Here is a 14,122-nt window from a genome sequence, read left to right as displayed (position 1 = left end):
GATATCTATTTGTTTGTTTTTTATAACGGTCATACAATTATAGTCGGTGTAATTTCTAAATTAACAATTTACAGATTTTACCGATATTTTTTTGGTTTTTGTTTAAAACGTCAAAAATCCCATAAATCAAACATCCCGATATAATAGCTTAAATATAGCTGTTTTAACGCATCCACCGAAATCGATCCATCCACAGCAACTTTTTAGGGCGATCTCCCAAAATTTTGAAAAAAATTACCCAAATTTATTTCAAGTTCTTCATTTTTTGTATTACTATACTTTTAATTCAGCTACCAACATAAAACTATACTTGGAATATCGGAATACATTTTGTAGACCAGAGTGTAAATTACTCATCATTACTATGTATCATTAACAAGATCATTTATCTGATACCTTTATAAAAACCAATTTAAAAAACAGTTTTGTTTTGATATTTTTAATATGTTATTTAACGAGTAGTTTTTCAAATAATGAGCAGATAATAACGAACAAATTTAATTGAAATCAATGTATTCAATTAAGTAAAAAATTAACGTTATTGTTTATAAAATAGCGTGTTAATTAAAAAAATTGTTAAATTAAAAAAATAATGTTTATAAAAGTATAATTATTAACATATCAAATGAAAAAAAAATGTTGTTGTTATGTGGCAGATTACACCATTTGGTGATATTATTTTTTTAAAAAGAATTCTTATTATTTGAAAATGAATGCTTTTTTAATGACAAAATTGACTTTATTTTACTAAAAATTATTTGTATCCAGCAAAAAAGCGTGTATCCACTGGATGGACGCTTATCCAGTGGATAGACGTCCATCCACTAGTATGCCCTAACAAAAAAATAAAACAATAAAAATATCGGAAATTTTAATTGTTATGATATAATCGTGTGTATATTTTCAAAAAGAATAAAAAATCAAATTTATTTTTATTATTTTTAACAATTTAAAATATCCACACAATTTTATCATTTTTTTAAAAAATTATTTTGTGAGTTCTTTGCTCGACTGAATTCACATTTTGATATAACATATTTAAATCACGTCAAATATATACTAACGGTATTATCTATTGAGCGGCACTTGCTTCGGGTAAATAACAAAAATCAACAAAAGAGTGTAACACATTGGTTATACAATACACGATAATTTATATATTTAATGTTGTTTTGAACGTTTAATAATAACGTCGATGAATCATATAAAAGGTTAAAATGTAAATAATAATTATGTGTGTATTTTACAGACTCAACATATTTAATCTAAAAACAGGGGATATATAATTAACAATATATTGTAAATATATAATAAATATTGTAGTAACAATAATGTATTTAATGAATACTACACTTTTTGGCAATAAACGCTGATTTATATATAAAATTAAAGTATATTAAAAAATTAGATGTGTAAGACTAAAATAATTTATTGATAAGCAGAAAAATACAAATTAATTAACTTTTAAAATAAAATGTTTTCGAATATTCACATAACAAAGTTATCAACACGATTAAATGATTAAATAAATTAATAACACATATATGATATTTTTAATACAATTGTAATTGTTAAATAAAAATTACAGTTGAATAACAACTGTTAATGACATTGTTTTTTCAATTATTAATTATCTTTTTTTTATGTAATTGGTTTGATATTTTGTTGAAAAGAAAAATTTAATAAAAACAATTATCATTTATTTAATTGTGTAACTACTTAAATATCTTCATTTTTCATTCAAAATCTTTTTGTTTATAAATACTACTGAGTGAGATATTATATACAATTATTGTTCTTGATAATCATTTTAATATTTTTCATATTACAAGACTCAATAGTAAACATATTTATTTCGATAACACCACAACACTTACAATAAAGTAAAATGGGGCACCCATCAAATGCCAATTTTCAATAATTTAATTAATATGTTTGGTGTAGAAGGTTCTACTGTTTAAAGCTTCAATTTCATTGTGAATAACAGCCTTAAAACAAAAAGTGGTAACTTTCAAATGTGTAAATATGAAACATCAAACAAAAAGCTTAAATGAAAAATCAAAAGATTATCATAATTTACAATAATTTTTATTCTGATTTGTAACTCACACACGTGCAAATAAGATATTAAAAGTAATTTCCAGGTAGTCTTTAAGTTGACATTAAAAATACACAATTTTATTAAAATTACGTGTCATTTTTTTATTGTTTGAGTTTATCATTGTAATACATAATATGATACGACGACAGGACAAAATAATGTTGGCAATAATAACAATTCAACAAAAGTTCATTTGAATTCAACAATTAATTAAATACACACTTTAAAAAAAACATTTTTAAATCTATTTTAATAAATAATCATTCAATTAATAGAACTCAATTCAATATCAATTTTGTAGTTTTTAGGTCAATTTCCCGATAAAATATAACATTAAAACCATATTAAAATGCATTTGGTAGTTATAAACTTAATTAATACAACAGAAATAAACATCTTGTGTTTAAACAAATTAATAAACCGATTAAAATTTATGCTCGGGAAACAAACTAGCCAGAAAAAACAAAAAATGGCAAATATAGAGAATTGCCTGTTGTAGATAATTATGTATTTAATTGGGATTATGGTGATATTTACAAGTGCAAAAGTAAAGGCTATCCAGTCAAAATACAAATCACCGAACAGGAAAGCATCAACGGGACAGTGTTATTTAAATCTTTTCGTTTCGTCAATACAACTTTAATTCAACATTACCACCAAAAACACATGGCAATTGAAAATACGAAAAGAAAATTTTGTTAAAAACAAACGTTGAAGAAAAAGCAATTTTAATGTTATCAACTAATACGATTGTCGACTTATTACCAGATATGGTCACTGTTAATTCAAGAAAAAGTACTATTACAAGATAAACAAATAGAATAAAGAAAACTGTGATTGATAGAGAGTTGGACAATATATTACATCAAGAAGACAAATATTTGTATAGACAAACCGAAGAATTTGCTAGTCGTTTGAAAATAAAATTGTTGAAAATAGAAAAATATACTGTTTGTGCATGGACGGAACGGTTGCTTCTTATCCAGAAGAGTTTAGTCAAATATACACAATACACTGTTTACTCTCAAATGGTCAGTGTTTTCCTTTGTACTATTGTTTAACAAAACGAAGAAGAATGGAAGACTATCTCAACTTGTTTGCCGTATTACAAGAAACACACCATAGTATTTTTGGCAAGTTGTTGTTTACAAATGAGACATCAACATTGAGTGACTTTGAAAATGCGGTTTTAAATGTATTAGAGTCGTTTAATTGTGATGTCCATTGTTGCATGTTTCACTTTTGCCAATGTGTTTGGCGCAAAATTGTAAATTTTGGGCTTGCACCGTTTTATATCGAAGGAACCAATGAGAAGTTGGTAATGAAATGGTTGATGATAATACCATTTTTAAAGAAAATGATATCAGACCACTTTTTGCAAAATTTAAAAGTGTTATTTATAATAACATTTTTAAATTTCAAGAAAATGTTTTTGTGTTGTTAATAAAACTCTATGAGTACTTTGAACGAGTGTGGATTAATGGAAATTTCCCAATATGTTATTGGAGTCAATATAATAGAGATGTAAGAACGGATAATAGAAGCGAATCATTCCACTCTTCTTTAATAAAGAAGTTGAACACTCCGAAACCTTCACTTGAAAAGTTGTTGTTAGTTCTTGCTAAACATGAAAATTCCGTTATTGTTCAAATTAAACAAATGATAGAAGGAAAAAACATGAAACTAAAAGCATCTTTGTCCAAAAAACAAGCAAATCAGACAATTGACCGAAAGTTTTTACAATGAGAGTCTGACACTGTGTGAGTTCATTAATTCTTTTATTTGCATTGAATTGTTTTTGTTACACAAGAACAACTTCGAGAACGTGGAATTGCACAACGAAGATGAAGCGGGTGCGTGGATTCCAAAGAAAAAAAGACGAATCTATTGATGTAACGAAAAATGATTTGACTTTAGATTTGAACATGTATGGCATTTCTTATGTCGATCACGATGAAACTTATAAAGAATGTAATACAATACCTTTATTGAGTGATGATTGTTCGATGGAAATCGAAACTCCAATACAAATTGGAGAAGAATCGATAATACAACAAAAAATAACACCTCATCTAAAAATACTATTATTGCTGTTAAGAAAACAATTACCAAAAAAGAAAAACGATTCATGATATTCAAATTGAGAGAAAAAGATTGGCCAAAAAACGCAAAGAATTAAAACCAAAGAAATGATAATTTTAATAATAACATTTAATTAGGTTTAGAAAAAATCAAATTGAATTTTTATGATTACAAATAATTAAAATAATTATACAAATTTATTACTAATTATTAATCGTTTTTTGTTTGAAAATGAGTGAAATTTTATAAGTTCGTAATTTATTGCGATTTTTGGTTTAAGCATATTATGTAATTTTTTTAATAAGCAGTGTTTGGTTGATCTGAAAGTAACGTTTTTTCATCCAAATTCCTTTAATAAAATTGTTTTAAGAACATCTTTAACTTAAAATTAGCTGAGTACAGTATTAAAACTTGTTTAAACACAAGATGTTTATTTCTGTTGTATTAATTAAGTTTATAACTACCAAATGCATTTTAATATGGTTTTAATGTTATATTTTATCGGGAAATTGACCTAAAAACTACAAAATTGATATTGAATTGAGTTCTATTAACTGAATGATTATTTATTAAAATAGATTTAAAAATGTTTTTTTAAAGTGTGTATTTAATTAATTGTTGAATTCAAATGAACTTTTGTTGAATTGTTATTATTGCCAACATTATTTTGTCATACATTATTTTTTGCCAACATTATTATGTCTGGACACCATATGATACAACATGTGATACATTTACAACATGCCATTATAATTACAATTAATAAACAACAAAATAAATAAAAAATTAATTGTTAAAGACATTTAACACACTTTAAGTTTTTTATATTCATATCAATATTACCTTGATATTATAATATATTTACAGTAAAAGTGGGTTTGACAATCATCGTTTATATATAATATATATTAATTGATGATTTTAATTTTGTTTTTTTATTGTGTGATTTTTTTTAATTATAAAATGAATAATTCAATTCAAAAAGTTTATTTTTCCCAGTTTAAAAACAATTTAGTTTATTATAACGTTTTAAAAAAAATATTTTTGCCAAATTAAAAAACTTAATTCCAATTAAGGTATGACTTAACCAAATTATACCTAAAACAAATTTATTTGACTGTTATTTTTTGCAAAATATTTAAAAATAATACTAGTTTGATCTCGAAATACTGAAAAGCAAAAATTCAAGACGCCCAAAACAAAAGAATTAAAAAAAATAAAAATACCTGTAGATTCAAACAATGGAAAATAAAACAACTTTTGGTTGAATTTTTTTAATTCACTTTAAAAAAATCGACGTTTCAAATTCGCAATAAAAAGAACGCATTATTAATTTTTAAACAAATCATCAGGTCAATTTTATAGTCGATCCAACACAATTCATCAATCAAAAACTTAAATGTAGCACTTTGGTACAATTTATTTTAAACAACGAATTTGAATTTCAAACACCGTCAGGTAAACACACAAAATGGAGTTGTACTTTTTCCCATCAACTCTAAATTTTTTATTAGTTTAATAATTCATTTTTTAATTTATATAAACTACAAAAAATTAAATTATTTATTTTACAACTAAAATTATTGCTGATTTAGTTTACATTTATAAAAAATGATAAAAGCAATTTAAAATAAATCAGAACAGTTTTGAAGACGATCCACAACTCCATTTATCTGTAACCTTTCTTTTGGATTTTGATCCCAACAACTTTGAATAATTTCGTAACATTCTGTCGGCGTTTCTTGACGTTTTTTTAATCGATTACCACTTATTACAAATTCTGCTATTTTCCATGTATATTTGAACGTGTCAATTGGATAAGCTTCCTTCCATCCAAAGCATTCGAACATAGTTATAGCAAATGAATATATATCAGCACTCTTCTTATATTTCATTTGTTCCAATACTTCAGGCGCCATATACTTTGGAGACCCAATTCCCTTTGTGAAAGTCATGTTAGTCATCAACAAATTTACATTTCTAGCGCTTCCAAAATCAGTCAATTTTGCATTGACTTTTTCGTTTACATCAAGTGAGAATGCAAGAATATTATCTGGCTTAATATCTCTGTGTAATATCCCATTTTCATGTAAATAACTTATTCCCTTTGCTGCATCCAACATAATTTTCAGTCGGAGTTTCATTGTAACTTCTTCACTAATTTTATGATTCATTAAATCTTGTAAAGACCCAAATTCGGCAAATTCTGTGACCATACACATTTTATTTGGTATAAATACAGCACCATAGAAATGGACGATATACTCATTTCTAAATTTGTCAAGCATCGATACCTCATTTTCAAATTCTTTATTTTGATCATCTAAAATAGTCAATTTCATCTTTTTGATGGCTACAAAATTTCCTCTGAAAGTCCCTTTGTAAACTATGCCAAAACCACCTTCACCAAGTTTTTTGTCTTCATTTAATTCTTCATAATCCAACTTGGTTGATATCTGAGTTATAGCAACCAAATTAATTGGAGTTTCTGCAGTGATTCCACTTTTAAAATCAACAGAAAACAATGTGATTTTATCTTCAATTTTACACGAACATTTTGGTTGAATAAATATTTCAAATTCGATTGCTTTGTTCTTTTTTAAAGTAATCACAAGTGGTTCAGTTCGAATGGAATATTTTTCTGTGTCTTCCTTGGACGAAAATTGCACTTTTATTGTGTTCTTTCCAAAATTGCCAACACAAAATAACTCACGCGACTCTCTGTCGACTGGAATTGCTTCCTCGTCGTTTTTTCCTTCAAATTCAATTTCATTTTTGTTCACAAAAACGTTGGCAATTGAAGTTTCGGTGAATCGAATGTTCGACTTTCTGACATCGAAAATACACATATTCTCATATACTTTTTTGGTTTGATAATGATGAGAAATTTTAACAGAGAAAAATAACACGAATGATACAACGATAGTTAAGATGATGAGAACAAATATCACTCCAATCAATATCACCCACCACACTACTTTTGTATGGCAAGACGTGTTTGAGTAATTTGGCGTGTGCCAAAAAGTGCATTTCGTGCATTTAGAGTTTGTCACTTCAACACAATTTTCAATTGAACTTTTCGAGTAACATTTGGAGTCTATCAAGACATAATCTTCTACACATGAAGTGCATATTCCAGTTGTTCCACAAGTGGAACAATTAAAAGTTGTTGAGTTACAGGAGACACAAAACTGATTTTGTTGGTAAAAACCAGTTGAACATTTTAAACATCCACTTTGACTTTTAAATTCGCAATTTACAAGTAAATCATATGAAATACACTGTGTGTTATTTGTGAGTAAAAAATAATTTGTAAAACAACTTAAACATGTTTTTTCAGTGTTGCACTCATTGCAATTTTCAATGCAATTTTTGCACTCACCTTCGGCGTTTCTGAAAAAATGACTCTCACAAAACGCACAAATTGATTTTGATGGTAAAAGCTTTTTGCAATTGGTGATGACTTCCGAATTTGAAAAACACTTTCCATATTTTAAAAAGTGATTTTCAGTGCACGAAAGACACGTTGAAAAATCAAGACAATCCAAACAATTTTCAGAACAATTTTCACAGTGATAATTTGATACAAAATAACCTGTTAAACAATGAATACATCGATCTTGTTCTTTATTCATTCGATCACAATTTTCTTCTTGATTTGTCAATGAAACACACATGGATGTATTATCATAAAAAGTATTGTTTTCACAGAGCAAACATTTTTCATTTTTATTTGAAAACAAACAATTGGAATTTGAAGTGCACACTCCACTATCATTAATAAAATTAGAGACTTGTTTACAGCCATTACAAAAACTGTTTGATGTTTGAATACAACTACTTTGTATTAGTTCAATGCATTTTCCTTCATTATTAATAACTCCATTTAATGTACATTTAAGACAATTGTGTGTATCCCAAAGGGAACACAATTCGCCATATTTGTTTGAACAACTTTGACACGTATTTTCTATATTGTAATAACCATTTTCACATACAATTAAATTGTTGTTGTTTGAAAGAATAACTCTGTTTTGTAAAGTGCAAACTCCATTTTTCAATAAACTTTTTGAATCACATATTTTACAAGAACTTTCATTGTTACAATTAATACAATTTTCACCACAATTTTCACACTTATTTGATTTAATAAAATATCCAATATTGCATTTGATTGTTTTACCTGATATTATTAATAACGAATTATCATCATAAACTAATACCTTTTCGCAGTTTCGATTGACGTCAACAATATACTCTTTATCACATAAAACACATTTTCCTTTGGCACAATGAAGACAATTAGTCGGGCATGGTAAACATTGATATTTATCAACTTCGCTTCCAGTTTCACAAGCTTCACAAACATCTGAAGTTTGTTTTTTGTATAATGTTATACATTTTGAACTTATAACTTCGCAATTTCCACTTGATAAATATGAGTCATTTTTACATAAATGACAACTTCCATCTTTTAAATTGGGATAAAAAAGCAAACATTGGTTTTCTTCATTGAATGACACCATTTTATAAGTATCGGTTGTTTTCCTCATCTCCTTTTTGATAATTTTGTTGTAGTAGTAAACCCAAATTTAGAACCTAAAATCCACTTCTTACTCATTTGTGAGATTTCAATGTTTTCGCCATTTTTTGAAGAGTTGTTAATATAAATTAAGTTTTCATTTTGTTCTTTAAATTTAGAAGTAAAAGTGTATTTTTTAATAAAATCAAGTTGCGTTGTGTTTTGCATAAATACTCCAATAAAATTGATGTTTTGTTCGAGTTTTGTGTTTTGTATTACAATTGTTGAATTAACAGAGGATGGTGGACAGTGTAGGACTTGATTGTCATAACTGTTGTAATCATCAAAGTTTCCACTGATATAAGTACATGTAACGGTTGTATCAACATTGTTAGAGTTTAGATAAGATCGATATAATTTCCCTCCAAGTAATTTATTAAACAAAGGTGTTGAAGATGAATTTTGAACTTCTTGAAATGAAATCAAGTTGATATAATTGTCTTGATAATTGTTAAAATTGACTTTTATATTTATTGTGTCTGATATAAATATACCACCTTTTTGAATTTGAATAAGACCCGTTTTATCCCCATTTGTTGTCATATTATTAAGATTTATTGTGACACCTTCGCCAATTGTTAAAGAATATTTTGAAGTCATTTTAATATACCCATTAGTGTAAAACTCGATTGATGAAGTGATTTTCAGTGGTACATTAAAAGTGGCACATTTGTGCAGTGAAAGTGTTTTGTTGTAACATTTGAAGTGAAAGTGACATTCACATCTTTAACATAATCTCAATTCTGTTCCAAGTTTGTGTAGTTAAATTTTCATTCATTTGTGATGAGAGAATTTGAAGAGTCAAAGTTATTTGTGTAGTGTTGTTAAAGCAGTCCCCTCGATTTATTCCATCATACCCTGAAGGTTCCCATACATTATTTTCAGTGTAATTACAAAGACACATGTTACACACACTTTTTGTCAAATACACTCGTTTCCCACATTTGGATAAAAGTGACGTCTTAACTTCAGTAAAATTTCCATCCAAAGTAAACAATATTTTGTTTGTAAAATTGGGTTCCGATATTAAAATTTGTGTATTAATTATGAGATTCTTTTTGAAGTAAAATTTCCCAATAGAAGTTACTTTCAAAATTGATATATTACAATTTAAATTAAATATAATATCTTCATTTTCTAATATTTCCAGAGTGTCAAAATAAATTGTGTTTACACTTACATCAATTCCATTTAATATGTATTTTCTATTTGTTTTAAAAATGATTGAAAACCATTGAGTAACATTAAGATAAATATTGATATCTTCACTTTCACTTCTACTCTCGCCAATCGCTGTTAAATTCAAATCAAATAATGAACTGTTGTATCTACAATCTGGGAATGTATTTACATTTTCCCATGTAATACTTTCATTCTCTGCATTACAATAACAAGTCTTATTTTTCAAATTTGACGTATTTGTAGTTTCATTTGTATTAAAATATAAAAATCGTTTAAACCCATTTCTATCACACACTTCTTTTGCTAACGGCTCCAAAGAAGACAAATAAAAACCAATACTCTCTTCTTTTGATTTTCCAGTGAATAGATATCTTCCCTTTGTAAATGGATCCCCAACATATTCTGTTGTTCTGAATTGAATATTAACAGTTTGCATCACGTTTCCATCAATAAATAAATAAGCAATTCGTGCTGTTGTTCTGAATATCATTATCCAGAAATACTGATCAATATCAGAAAACAAAGAAATCCCTTGTGTCCTTAAAACTATTGTTGGTCTCCAAGAATCATTTATAGTTGTCCTGCAATATCCTTCGTTATTAAAACAACCAAAAGATACAAACAAATTTTCTGGTCGATTGAGCTCTACCAAATAAATTCTGACATTCATGTTTGCCTCTCTGACAAATAAATATTTTAGTAACACAGAAGGTTTAAATTCAAATTTTCGAACAACATATTCATTAAAGGCAGTTTCTTCAAACGTCATTATTGGGGAGGAACAACACCCACTTTGAAGTGTGAAATTGTAACCTTCTTCATTCGGAACAACATCCCAATTGTTTTTTAAACAACTTTGGGTGGAAGTAAAATAAGTGATCACTCCTGAATCTTCACACCAACCACTTTCACTTTTACAAACACTGAAAATAACAAAAATATAGAGAAATGAATGATTGAACATGTCTGTATTGGTAGATGAAGAATCGTAATTTGAAACGGCAATAATTAATTATTTTTTTCGTGATAGTAAAAACATTTGTTTTTTGGTTTTTATTCGTTGTTATCTATAATTATTAAAATGGTGTAATGGTCTATGATTCAATTACAGTCCCTCAAGCTAGCCTTATGGGAAAAGCTTGCCTTCTGGAAATGTTTTTCATTAATTCTAGTTTATTCGTAATTTTAAAATAACAAAAATATAGTATATTTTGAATGTGTTATTTATAACTTGTTTAATCCATGCGCTTGACTTATGGGATTTTATTTTTGGAATTTACCACTTCATCGTTGTTTTTGACTATTCTACTGGAACTTCATTTCCCAATTCTTCAAGTTCCATCATGGTAAAAGGTCTTCTAATACCATTGTTGTCAAAAAGCGGCATTGATAATATTTCTAGGTCATATTTTGAAACGAATTTGCTGTTCGTTGTTCCAAAATCCAAATAGCTACTAAAATTATGCTGTTGGAAATCAGGTGATAATCTAAGATTAAGCTGTAGTTGTCTTTTTTGTGGCAAATCTAAAGGCAATCCGATATTAAGTTGTGGTGAATTTTGAAGTTGGTTATATATTCGAAAACCGACCTCGAAAGTCGGTTGTAATGTATTGTTGATCTTCGTCCACACGTCTTTTGCGTCGACAACAGTTTGTTCATTGGCTATAATGGCAGTTGTCATGACGACATTTTCGCGTGGTGGCGTCAATTTGTCAATTATGACATCACTCAAAATTGGAATCACCAATTTATGAACCAAAGATGCATGTTTAATATCAAAGTACACTTTTATAGAGTGGTCTTTTATGATAGATACATAACCTGCTCTAGTAAAAGAAGCAATTATATTCTCAGAAGTCGTCTTTTGATATATCGAACTAAGTACTTTAGAAATCTGGCTTGTAACTCTGGCTCCCCATTGTGCTCTTTCCTTTTCTATTGCTTTCGTAGAAATGGGATCCTCAAGAGACTTAATCCATTCAGAAAACAAACAACACAGTTCATCATTTTCTTCGTGGCATTCAGTTCCTGCCGTTTGATTGGTTGTTGGTATTTGTAGTCTTTTAAATGTTGTGAATATGGGAACTTGTGTTGTTGCATTCTTTTTTACAATTCCAAACAAACACAAATCAAGTGGTTGAGTGAGATGACTACTATGTGGAACTAAAAAATGTATGTTGACGTGGTTACATTTAAATATTTCAATCAAATCACTATCAAAATGAGCTTTAAAATTATCCATGATTATCACCGCCCATGTTGTTTCGTTGAGTTTCAACTTTTTCCGTTTTTCAACGATATACTTCAACACGCTGTCATACATCCAACTACAAAATATAAACCTGTTAACAAATCCCGTGTTGGTAAAATAAATCTTGACTTTGGGGTAATTTAAACAAATGTCTTCTCCAATGTACTTGTTTGGAATTACTATTGCAGGAGAACAGAATTTACCCGAAGCGGATATACACGCTATAACAGTACTTCGTTTTGATGAACGTGAAATTCCAACATTCGTTGTTGTCGTTTTATCATCAACAAAAACTCATACTTTTCGAGAGTCAGTTCATTCATTAAATCCTATTTCATCGATATTATAAAACAACGCAGGATGTGTTCCATTCCATTCTGAAATTTTAATGTAATTATCCAACAAGTCTTTTGGGTTGTATTCCAACCTTTTTAACTCTTCTGGTCTAGCCATAGTGGTTGTTTTGTGGTGAAATTGTTTAACATGATTCACTATTCCATTTAAAGAGACGTCGAAATAAGGATTGAATTGTTGGCATATTAAATCAACAACATGTGGTGTAGCAACAATTGATTTTGCATTACAACATTTAAACATCTGACTGATTGCTGCATCCATTTCAAAGGTAAAATGACTTGGTCTTCTTGGTTGTACCTGTTTTTGGATTAAATGATTATGAATTGCACCATCAGTCAATCCGAACAATATGCCAATTGTTGCTTCTGAAGCTTTAAATTTATTTCTTATCATTTTTATTTGATCAACTTTTGTTTGACACACAAAATAATCAGGACTTAATTTTAATAAAAGATCTTTTGCTTTGTTTATAACTTTTAAAAAAGCCAGACGTCTATTTTCACTTGAAATGATACATTTTTTGATTTCATCTAAACTTAATGCTTTTACTCGCGTTGTTTTTGTTTTTTGAAGCTCGAAATCAATATCTCAAGTTTGGTTGTGGATTTTTTGTATAACAGCTTCTGTGAACGTTTTATAGTCATGATCAAAATCCATTTGTTTGATTTATTCGAGATCTATTTTTATTAAATCTTAAAATATCACTGATTTTCAAAACATTGTTCTCAACAATATACTATGATTTGTTAATTTGTTATAATAAATAAAACTATATTACAAAAACAATCCCATAAGGCTAGCTTTTTCCATATAGCTAGCTGTGGTTACTGTATATCGAATCCGTTTTTTAATTTTAGAATGTTTTTGGCGTTTTAAATTATTAATTTATATTTTAAAAAAATTTTGATTGATAATTCTCAAAAAATTATAAACTGTTAATTTACCAAATTAATTAAATAAGATTTTGTTGTTATTGGTTAATATTAAGTTGTTCAAAGTATTTACAGACTCGTTTATTGTTTTATGGCATTGTCTGTCTATTAATTTTGTCCATTTGACAAAAATTTACACAAAATGTGTTTGACAAAATAAAAATTAAATAAACAATGATAACTTAGTAAAAAAATATTAAAAGTTTGGTTCGAAGTGTTTTGAACGGTATTCTGAACTATTCGAGTTTATATGTCCTAAATTGCTCTGGCAATGTTAAAAAGTGGATAAAGTTGTTAACTCGCCGACTTACCTAATTCCCAACAGACCAATACTGTTAAAAAGAGCAGTGTTTTTATTTTTTAGATAAAAAATATATTAAACAGTGTATTTTAATTGTAGTAAAATGAAAAAGAATAACGAGTTCAAATCGTAAACTAAAAAACAAATAAATTGTGAAAAAAATGAAAAAAATATAAAAATTTAAAGCAATAATGTAATACAGTAAAACCTCCCAAGAGTGGTACCTCCCAAGAGCGGGCATTTTTTAGACTGAAACTAAAAATAGAGTTCTCTATCAAGCGATTTTTAAGGTTTGATTGGCTAAAAATGCCCGCTTTTGAGAGAACAAAATACC

The 14,122-nt window shown here is 27.7% G+C and overlaps 2 protein-coding genes across 2 annotated transcripts; both read right to left on the bottom strand.

Annotated features, from left to right (window-relative positions):
* Positions 1 to 5,808: 5,808 nt before the first annotated feature.
* On the bottom strand, positions 5,809 to 9,365 carry EIN_044680 (protein serine/threonine kinase, putative; the record flags this gene model as incomplete). The annotated part of the gene is made up of 2 exons (XM_004253623.1): positions 5,809 to 8,739; positions 8,940 to 9,365. The coding sequence occupies 2 exons, from the start codon at positions 9,363 to 9,365 to the stop codon at positions 5,809 to 5,811; spliced, it is 3,357 nt and encodes a 1,118-aa protein (XP_004253671.1).
* A 118-nt stretch (positions 9,366 to 9,483) lies between these two features.
* On the bottom strand, positions 9,484 to 10,911 carry EIN_044670 (hypothetical protein; the record flags this gene model as incomplete). Its single annotated transcript, XM_004253622.1, has 1 exon — positions 9,484 to 10,911. The coding sequence occupies one exon, from the start codon at positions 10,909 to 10,911 to the stop codon at positions 9,484 to 9,486; it is 1,428 nt and encodes a 475-aa protein (XP_004253670.1).
* Between the last annotated feature and the right edge of the window lie 3,211 nt (positions 10,912 to 14,122).

This window comes from Entamoeba invadens (assembly GCF_000330505.1).
Source record: "Entamoeba invadens IP1 unplaced genomic scaffold scaff_1105074724821, whole genome shotgun sequence".
In the NCBI taxonomy this organism is placed as follows: Eukaryota; Evosea; order Mastigamoebida; family Endamoebidae; genus Entamoeba; species Entamoeba invadens.
The sequence above is the reverse complement of the archived record's forward strand: the minus strand, read 5'-3'. Positions and strand labels throughout refer to the sequence as shown.